We start from the raw sequence: 10,916 nt of genomic DNA, 5'->3' as shown, positions 1-10,916 counted from the left end.
TTTTGCCGATATTATCGGCTGATATGAGCCTGTCGCCGATATATCAGTATCGGCGAATATGCCGCCGATACGAAAAAATTTTTTACAGAGCATATAATGCAGATAAAATGCTTGAAATGGTGTAATTACTTAGTTTATCCAGCAGAGCACACTCCATTGTTTGCTACTGGCGACCTGGATGAAACGCTTTAAAGCTTAAGTCTATGGAAAACCACTGAAACTTTGAACGGCCATATCTCCGTAACGGCGCAGCGGATCCGCACAAAATTCGGGGGATCTCTTCAGCTCGAGGAACCCTCACGAACGCGAATCGAGTGTACGTCTCGAGGCCCTCTTTCGAATGAGACCACCCCCACGTCGATAGCCCCCGGGGTTCGGGAGTTACCCTCGGTTAAATTCACGGTCCGGCGCCGACCGATCTAGCAATCCCGACGCGCAGAGGGTGGCGTTCGAGAGGGCTCCTTGAGCTGAAGCTTTTTTACTCCCTAATATCGGTATCGGCCCCAAAAAACCCATATCGGTCGGGCTCTACTTTTAACCACAAATGCACATCTTGCACTAGCTGGACTTCACGCATAATCCCGTTGGAAAGGTCACGCGTGACGTAGGCGGAAGCACGACCCAGTGTTTACAAAGCGAACGTGCAAAGAAAGTCAAACGACCTTTACAAAAAAGGTAAAACAACGATGTCGGATGATTTTGAAGTTGGAGGGGAGAATGAGATGGAGTTTTTCGCCCTACTCTACCTAGGGCTGGGCGATTTTTCAGATTTTATCGATTAATTCTAATTTAATGTTTTGCCGTGATTTTATTTTTTAGAAATCGAGGAATCGCAATTTTGAATAGAAATATTACCAAACGTTAGAATTAGACACTTTGACAATATGCCAATGATAACAGTAAAGAGAAAAGAACAACCCGACCGCATGTCGGCGCACGTGATTAACCGCTCACGTGTGACGCGCTCATATCGCGAGGCGCCACTCACTCACACAGAATGCACTTTTGTGTTGACAAAGATGCGACGCGGGCAGTGGAATAGGAAAAACATGCAAGAAGATGGGAGTGAACTTCTTAGACTGCCGTTTCATGCATGAGACGCTGCAAGAGACGCGAGCGAAACAGTCAAACGCATCCATGTTTACATAGAAAAAAACAATGGAAAAGCAGCGCAAGCAAATAAAAAAAACCTGTGACTACTACTGTATGTCTGATATTTCCTGTTTGCATCATTGTGACAGGCTGAAAGCTGCTGTTGTTTTTACAGAACATTTATAGTTAATAATAGTCTACTTGTGTTATACCTTTAAGTCATTTTGAATTACCTTGACTTTCTGAACAAATAATATGCATAAGACACGTTGTACAATATGTAGTTTTTTTTGCAAAGGTATTTAACATGTTATTTGTTTAACATTTACATCGTGTTGACAACTTCATGTGTGCTGCACTTGGAATAGAATTTTCTTTACTACAAGTTACTTGAATCATGTGGTAGTTACATTTTCAAGTTGACTAGTTAAAAATCGTAAAGAAATCGAGAATTGGTGAAATGTTCTAAAAAAAAAAATCTAGATTTAAATTTTTTGCTAAATCGCCCAGCCCTAACTCTACCTTTCTGAACCGGAGTACACAGACGAAGAGCTAATCGTGCTTGACCTTTCCAACGTGATTACGTCATGCGTGAAGTCCAGCTAATGCAAGACGAGCATTTGAGGTTAACAAGCATATACATTTTTATTTGTTTAAGAAAATGAGCGATGGTTTCGCTAGATTAGACTCTTATTCCTCGGCTGGGATCGTGTAGAGCTCTTTGAAGCTGCACTGAAACTGCAATTTGGTCCTTCAACCCGTGGGTCCCCATTGAAGTCCATTATAAGGAGAAAAATCCTGGAATGTTTTCCTCAAAAACCTTCATTTCTTTGCGACTGAAGAAAGAAAGACATGTACATCTTGGATGACATGGGGGTGAGTAAATCATCAGGATGTATAGCTGGTGATTTGGTACATCGTCACAGTTTGCTTTCTCATGACAGACCTTAACCAGAAAGGTGCAGCATACGTGACAACAACAGCCGAAACCACGTCAAACTAATATTCAAAGGCTCAGTCAAAGCAAAACAACCCCTATTATGCTTAAAATAACAAGACTTTTCTTCATCTTAAAGACCATCAGAGCACAAATCCACTGCTGGACTCCTGTACTTAAGAACAGGTTCATCAAACTGAGCAGAGCAGTTTATTTCACTTATTATTACCGTGGAGAGTAGAGATGAGCAGAGTAGAAGAAAGCAGCAATAGACTTTAATAAAGTCGTTTATTAGAGCAGAATTTAATAGAATTCTGAGAAGTATAGCATTGTATTAGAGTACATTACCACTGTAGAGTTTATTAGAGTACTAACACAGTTTAGTTACTACGGTATTTTGTTTTCCTGGAAATGAAATAGAACATTTCTGTAATCAAGTTAGAAGAATTTACACTGCCGTTCAAAAGTTTGGGATCAGTAAGGTTTGTAATGTTTTTTAAAGAAGTCTCTTCTGCTCATCAAGGCTGCATTTATTTGATCAGAAATACAGAAAAAGCTGTAAAATTGTGAAATATTATTGCCATTTAAAATACTGGTTTTCTATTTTAATATACTTTAAAATGTAATTTATTTCTGTGATCAAAGCTTTATTTTCAGCATCATTACTCCAGTCTTCAGTGTCACATGATCTTCAGAAATCATTCTAATATGCTGATTTGTTATCAGTGTTAGAAACAGTTTTGCTGCTTCATATTTTTTTGGAACCCGTGATACTTTTTTCAGGATTCTTTCATGAATAAAACATTAAAAAGAACAGCATTTATTTAAAATAGAATTTTTTTGTAATAATATACACCGCCGTTCAAAAGTTTGGGGTCAGCATTTTTTTTTCTTTTCTTTTTTAATTGATAAAAAGTGATAAAAAAAGACTTATATTGTTAGAAAAGATTTATATTTTAAATAAATGCTGTTCTTTTAACGTTATTCGTCAAAAAATCCTAAAAAAAAAAAAAAAAGTATCACGGGTTAAAAAAAATAATAACAAATCAGCATATTAGAATGATTTCTGGCGTTAAATATCGCATGCGATTTATCGTGCAGCCCTAAACCCATTATTTTAAATGTTAATAATATTTTACAATATTACTGTTTTTTTCTGTATTTCTGATCAAATAAATGCAAGCTTCATGAGCAGAAGAGGCTTCCTTAAAAACATTACAAATTTTACTGATCCCAAACTTTTGAACAGCAGTGCACAATAACAACTTACAATAGAATTTACAATAATAACAAAGAATCTTTAATTATATAGATATCATTTAAATAATTTATTTTAAAAAGATTTTATTAGAGAAAAAGGAGATAATATTAGAATGGAGTACATCGTAAACTTCACATAAATAGAGCAGTAAAATACACAATATACATACGTGACATTTGCCCTGATATGTTTTTATTCAATATTTATGGACGATCAGCTGTTCTATAAACTCTTAACACATAATTACATATAAATAGACACTTCTCGAGGCTAAGCTTCAGAAAGCACTACTTGTTTTAAAAACACACCATTTTATAAACTCAATCAAAGCATTATTAACAGACGCATATGTTGATTAACGCGTATCTGAGATTATGTTGTTTATATAAACACTGCTGAAGCTTTTTAAAGTCTTACCTGCACAAACATTCGTCCTCTTCCACTAAACAACTCGAGTGTATCGCCCAAGCCGGAATAAATCCCCGGATTTCATGCTGTTGGAGCCCAATAATCGGATTGTTCTCGGTTTGCTGATTATATCATGTGTTTGTTGGAAACTTTTTCTTCTTTTGTGTGAGTGATCTCCTGCTCATCAGCTTCAGTCCCCGCGACGCTGCGCCATATTGTTAGTGGACGCGCATGCGCAGTGAGCTGTGCGCTCACCATGCGGCAGGCAAAAGAATTGCTTCATTCTCTTCAATAATGTTTAGGCAGGTAATACTGATACTAATACTCAGTGTTGGGGAAAGTTACTTTTAAAAGTAATGCGTTACAATATTGCGTTACTCCATAAAAAGTAACTAGTTACGTTACTTAGTTACTTTTTATGGAAAGTAATGCGTTACGTTACTTTTGCGTTACTTTTTAAATCTGGACAGGGCTCGCTTGTTTGTTTTTAAAACATAAAAGTTCCGTAACTCGCGTTACTTGTAATGCGTTACCCCAACAATGCTAATACTAGTAATAATAATAGTAACACCACTACTACTACTACTATTAATAATGCATTACAAGTAACGCAAGTTACGTAATCAGATTACTTTTTTCAAGTAACTAGTAAAGTAACGCATTACTTTTAAATTTACAAGAGAATATCTGAGTTACTTTTTCAAATAAGTAACGCCAGTTACTTTGTTTTCCCATGTATTGACTGCCATCCTGTCCTGATATTGAGAAAACATGATCTTACTGTAGTTCTAGACTAAATGTCAACATGTATTTACTCATCTCACGCGTACAAAAACAGATTCAGTATTCCTCAAAACGAATAAAAACAGTGAAATGCAAGCTTGATGCAAACATGTTAAATAGCACAAATATCCTTCATGTATTTAATTTCATTTTATTAACCAGTATCTTTGCTGCTGACTTTCGATGATCAACCATACTAATAAGCAAAAATTACTTTAGATGAACATGACATGTGTGTTTCTTTTTTTTTTTTCTGAAGAGAGAAAAATGAGGGCAAGGCAGATGAGGAAAAGTAACGCAAAAGTAACGTAACGCACTACTTTCCATAAAAAGTAACTAAGTACCATAAGTAGTTACTTTTTATGGAGTAACGCAATATTGTAATGCATTACTTTTAAAAGTAACTTTCCCCAACACTGACTACAACTACTACTAATACTACTAATGATAATAATACAGTGTTTGTATTATATAATCATGTAATAATACTATACAAATAATCACTGTACTAAATACATTTACAAAGTAAGATAACCATAGTTATTTTTAATTGTCATTACTGTTCTTGCAACAACAAAAGACATTAAACAAAGTGACAGAAAGATTTAGAAAGTTTGCACTGCATGTATATTACAACAGTAGCGATAACTGTACTTACTTTAGTGTTTTAGCACAAATGCAATGGTTATTATTTTTGCAGAAAAAGAAAAAAATATAATAACCATAATTTTTTTTTTTTTTGTAGAGAACATAACATACATTTATGTTACTCACACGAAGTTGAGGAACATATAATGTATTTTAAATTAAATTATTTTATTTAATATTTTATCATTTTTTATTGAATTATTTTTAAATTAAATAATTTTGAAATGTACATGTATTGAATTATTACATTATTTACCATTATTTAATATTTAACATTATTTATACAGATCCTATATGAAATTACTTTATTATAAATAATTAAGAGATTTTGCACTGTTTATTATAGTGTAATTTGTATAGCAGAGTTTAGAATAGAACAACAGACTTTATTAAAGTAGTTTATTAGAGCAGAATTTTGAATAGAATTCAGTGACGTATAGAAGAAACATTCTTTTGTAGAGAATGTTTCATGCATTCATGTTGCTCACAGCAAGTTAAGAACATAATGCACTTTATAATAAATTATTTTATTTAAGATTTTAATATTTTTAACTAATAAATTTGAATTTGAAATGTACTCAATTATTATATTATTGACCATTATTTAATAATTAACTTGATTTATTTATTAAATTATTTTTATTACAACTAATCATTATTTATAATAAAATGTTGCTAAATAAAGAAATGCATGAATGAATGATACAAAGAATCACTGACAGCATTATTAGAGGAGAGGATGCGCTGAGTTTCCAACAGGTGGCAGGAAAGTCTTGCTCATCATGACACACTGATGTGTGCGCGAGCGCTTGGGAGGAGTCACACACATGAACAGCCTCTCGGGCTGCTTGGCAACACGCAGCATGAATCAAGTGAAACACGCTCGGTGTACCAGGAGATATTGATGGGACACTTGGATCAGTCCAGCCCGACACCAGCAGCTAAAGTCACCCACAGGCCGAGAACAGCACTAAAGGTTCGGGGACTTACTTTCAGGACCGCGATGAGCCTTTCCACATAGACTTTATTCATTTTATGAGTTCAGATGGGACGTTCGGATGGTGCAAACATCAGGTGCATGAGGACTGAAGCGGAGAACATGTAACAAAGGAGGACAGGAGCTGGATGATGGATGGTAACATCCCGAGGTTTCTCTAGGCTCTTCGGTTTGGATCAGAACTCTTTGTGGATCTTCTGTCTAGTTCAAGATGAGTTGTTTCTGTTCGGTCCAAGAGGAGTTTTACTGTGAGGTTCTGCTCCTGGATGAGTCCAAGCTGATTTTAACCACCCAGCAGCAGGGAATAAAGGTAAAAGATGCTTTTATAAGAAATGATTTCAGTGCATATCCTCAGAAAATGAACTATTCTGATCCAGAAGGCCTGTAGGCTACACTCAGCTGTTCTTTCTTACCGCACAAAAGAACAAGAACAATATAGATATATGCTATGTCGTAGTAATTCATCATACTGATTTGGAACAGTTCCTGTGTCTATACTGAAGAGGTCCACACCCTGAACCCATGAGTTTAGCACACTGTTAACCAGATTACAGTAACCAGATGATCTGGTTAAACACTACCAGAGACCAGTCTCATTATATATATAGCTGGCTGAACAGGGACTATATCGGATTTATGTTTTAAAGCAGTTATGGTGTGTTGAAAGAAATATTAAACCTGAAAGTGTACACTAACTAAGAGGTACCATGGGATAGCTGTAGTTTTTTGGACATGGTGTGTTCATGGAGCGTGGCAGAGTTCTTGAAAGTTATGAGCAAACGTTATTAAAATGTTTGTTCAAAGTTATCTGGTCTTTAATAAAGCACAAAAACATATATAAAAACGTTTATTCATTGTTCACGGGATGTTTTTCTGAAACATTTTAGTTGGACGTTCTAATGTTTTTTAAATGTTATGTTACCTCTTGTTTCGGAACGTTCAAAAGTAACGTTCAATGTTTTCAAAATGATCAAATGGAGTGTTCTCATGACGCTTGTATATAACCAAGAAAAAATGTTTTAAAACTTTAAACTTAAAAAAAAACAAACATATTTTTATTACTTCTTTGTATCAGGGTGGTCAAACCGGTTGAAGTTGTATCCCAGCTAACAAAGATATGTTCTAAATACAATATGTTAATGTTTCCATTAAATTACGAGAACGTTATTTCTGAATGTCCATGAAAGTCCAGGTTTTAAAGTGTTTTTGTAGAATGTTAAGGGAATATTCCATTTTAAAATTTTCCAAACACTATGGGAATGTTACTTTTGAATGTTCTCTGAACATTCTGAAAAAAATAGTAACATTAAAAAAAAAAAAGTTAGATGAATATCCAACGTTTCAGAAATAAAACATTCCATGAACGATGTATGAATAACGTTTTGTGCTAATATTTGAGAGCATTAAAGGTGGGGTAAGCGATTTTTACTTTTTTTTACGATTTTTACGATTTACAAAAACACTTTAGAAAACCGATTCGGGCCAAATAGCAAAACAAACTTGTAGCCAATCAGCAGTAAGGGGCGTAACTACTCGTGATGTGGAGGAGAGCGCGTTCAGTGCACAGGACGGACATTAGCCGAGCAGAGCGACAGAAAGATAGAGATGGCGGATAAAAAACAAAAGAGGAAAACATCTGCGGAACAAAAGAAGGCTTAAGGCAAGAAGTAGGACCCGTGTAAATATCGGATCAGCTTTCCAGCGCTGGAGAGAACTCGAGGAGCGGAAGGCCTGCGATCGGACGGCGAGGTTGTGTTGTTTCTTCTCGATAGGTGAGTAAAACACAGTGTCTGCGCCGCAACAGCTAAAGTCTGTCTAGTACACTGGACTAGAAAGCGACCGTTGAAAATCATTTGAAATTTGTTTTGGTGATTTCAAATGTCAACATTGGCTACCAGAAATCACTTACCCCACCTTTAATATTAAAGACCAGATAACTCAGAACAAACGTTTGATTAACGTTCCTGGAAGAACCTTGAGAGAACGTTCCCTGTCAGCTGGGCTATTACTGCTCTTTTTCTAATCGTTCACATGCAGCGTGTTTGTCTCTCTGAACAGAGTATCGTCAGATATCGGATTGCTGGTTTGCTATGAATAGTTAATGGACAGCGGAGCAGGAGGATCTTTAACAGGTCTTTAATGTACAGTACATGAGGACTACAAAACTGTGGAAAATGGGCAGTCTTTGGAGTTTGAATTACACGTTTTTGCAAAACAGTGTAGCTTTTAGCTGATATCTGCAGAGAGGAGGTAAAAACAACAATGTGAAGGGCTCAGAAATGCTTTTTCATCAGAGTTTTATTAGTTTGTTGCACATTGCCGGACATGAAGTTCATGGTCGTCGAGTTCAGGTTGAGATGAAAGTTGATGAAAGTTTCCATCTGTCACGCTTGTCTGGATGTTCTTAGCGTGACGCCCTGTTTCCCTCCATCAAGCACGCTGAAAAAACGAATATTTTCACTTCAAATTTGAAGCCTAGGTGTTGCTATGCAGGTCCTAAGGTGGTTGCTAGGTGTTCTCTTCCCTTTTATCAACTTCAATACTTTGTGCATGTGATCAAACCTCTAGCACTAACACTGATAATGAGCAATAAAAGTATTTTTGCATTTAAGTGCTTTATTTGTGCCATACATTTGCTCACATGCACAGATGCTCACACACATAAAACGCTGAGCGGTTCACACACACTTACGACACAAAGGCCTCATTGATTTGACCCAGACGGCGGTGTGTGTAGTTGTGCGTGAGGAACAGAACGGCTCACATGTTTCCATCATCGCAAAACAAAGACAGCAACTCAGAGGCCGCGCTTGAGTCGAGGTGATGCTCTCCTGACATTTGCAAATGACAAAGAGAAAGCTTTATTTGCAGATTTAGACTGTCTTCCTCCGTTGTGTTTCCTGTGAGAGAATGGCAGCGCTTTCTAAACAATAATGACCTTTGGCACGTTTCAAAAAACAAAAAAAGATTATTAAAAGCTGTTATTGTGAAGTTCAAAGGTTCAGGATGAGGCTACAGTGCATGAAAAATGGTCTGGATATTGAAATGTTTTCATTGTACAGTGGTGATATCAGATATTTGAGTGAATCTCTGGGTCACATTTCACTCTAAAATTGAAAAGAAATTAAAAGTAAATAAGAAAATTTATTTTCATGACAATTAAACATATTTAAACCACCAAATCATCTTATTGTAAAAAACAAAACAAAAAAAAAAACACAATAATATATAATTTTAATTGTAAAGTATTTCATGTCATGGTAGTGTTTGTTGTGCTGATTTTTATTTATGCTTTAAAGACATGTTTTTCCTGTTATATTGAAAGAACTACTGAGAATAATGAAAATTACATAAAGCATTTAAAAAGGAAATGTGCTTAACTGTCATGAATTTGTCTTTTATTAAAATTTTATCTTTTTTTTTTCTTCAGGACTCTTTGATGAATAGAATTCAAAAATACAGCATTTGTTATAAAGGCCTATATATATATGTATGTATGTATGTGTGTGTATTTATATTCTGTATACTGTACTGTGGTATTTTACAGTATGATTAGCATATTCATATACTGTAGTTACATAAATGATTGCATTGAAGGCATTTCAGAGAACACCACTGTATTACCAACATGTTAGTGTCCTAAAACCTGGTAATACCATGGTACTCTTTTGCTCGAGGAGTGACAGACAGAGAAAGTGAAACACAGGGAAATGTGGATTCTGGATTAGTCGGTGTTTAAGGCCGCTGGAGCGTCGCTGGTTCTTCACTCTCGTCCTCCACACACACACATCCGTTCGTCAGCGCGGGTGGAGGGAGTGTGTGGTGTTTGGGAGTGTGCCGGCTGCTCCAGACAAAGGCAGAGGAACCCAAATCCCTCACTGATGTGTTTAATGGGATTCCTGCAAGTGTGTTGTTTTACATGTTCACTTACAAGCACATTTCACAGCTCACATTAATAATGATGAGGAGCCTAATTAGTTAATTATACAGTACAGAAGAGGACAGAATGAAATTATTGAACGTTTTGTTGTGCCGTCTGACCTTTTAAGCCCATTATCTGGCACTCATCTTGAAATGACAATGTGCCATGAGAGACAGAAATAAACCGCAGACTAGAATAAACCGCATTCACAGCTCATATGATGTGCGTTTTTGTGCATTAGCTTTTCCCCATGGAAAAACAATTAGTGCATTGAATAAGTATATATTTTTTTTTATTTTAAAAGTGCTTTAAGTTTTCTTTTTAAGGTATGGGTTAGTCTGTAAGATGTTTTTAATGTTTTTTAAAGATGTCTCTTCTGCTCATCAATGCTGCATTTATTTGATCAAAAATACAGAAAAAAACTGTAAAATTGTGAAATATTATTACTATTTAAAATAACTGTTTTCTTTTGTAATATATAGTCAAATGTAATTTATTTCTGTGATGCGCAGCTGTATTTTCAGCATCATTACTCCAGTCTTCAGTGTCACATGATCTTCAGAAATCATTCTAATATGCTGATTTGCTGCTCAAGAAACATTTCTGATTATTATCAATGTTGAAAACAGTTCATATTTTTGTGGAAACTGTGATCAATTTTATTTTTCAGGATTCTTTAATGAATAAAAAGTTCAAAAGAACAGCATTTATTTGAAATAGAAATCTTTTGATGGGCAGTGTGTATTTAGCGTATTTTTTTTATGAAACATAGAACTCTATGTCCTCAGTTAGATATTGGTGTTTATGGAGGGGATATGTGTATTTACATGTTTCTGTGTGTACATGTGTGTGTGTGTGTGTGTGTATG

General features: G+C 35.5%; 2 protein-coding genes across 4 annotated transcripts in view; one reads left to right on the top strand and one right to left on the bottom strand.

The window, feature by feature from the left end:
- The window catches only part of LOC107653779 (adenomatous polyposis coli protein-like), a 51,621-nt gene extending 47,691 nt beyond the window's left edge, over positions 1-3,930 (bottom strand). Inside the window, exon 1 of the mRNA XM_016440604.1 lies at positions 3,708-3,930. The gene's annotated coding sequence lies outside the window, so the exon portion shown is untranslated. The remainder of the gene's footprint in view (positions 1-3,707) is intronic.
- Positions 3,931-5,984: 2,054 nt separating this feature from the next.
- The window catches only part of epb41l4a (erythrocyte membrane protein band 4.1 like 4A), a 52,222-nt gene continuing 47,290 nt past the window's right edge, over positions 5,985-10,916 (top strand). For all 3 annotated transcript variants that reach the window (XM_016440603.1, XM_016440602.1, XM_016440601.1), the window contains exon 1: positions 5,985-6,436. In XM_016440603.1, the coding sequence (XP_016296089.1) occupies positions 6,338-6,436 (99 nt within the window). In that variant the 5' untranslated portion in view covers positions 5,985-6,337. The remainder of the gene's footprint in view (positions 6,437-10,916) is intronic.

This window comes from Sinocyclocheilus anshuiensis, unplaced genomic scaffold, assembly GCF_001515605.1.
Source record: "Sinocyclocheilus anshuiensis isolate Anshui unplaced genomic scaffold, SAMN03320099.WGS_v1.1 scaffold443, whole genome shotgun sequence".
NCBI classification, from domain to species: domain Eukaryota; kingdom Metazoa; phylum Chordata; class Actinopteri; order Cypriniformes; family Cyprinidae; genus Sinocyclocheilus; species Sinocyclocheilus anshuiensis.
This window is presented reverse-complemented; position numbering and strand designations above follow the sequence as displayed.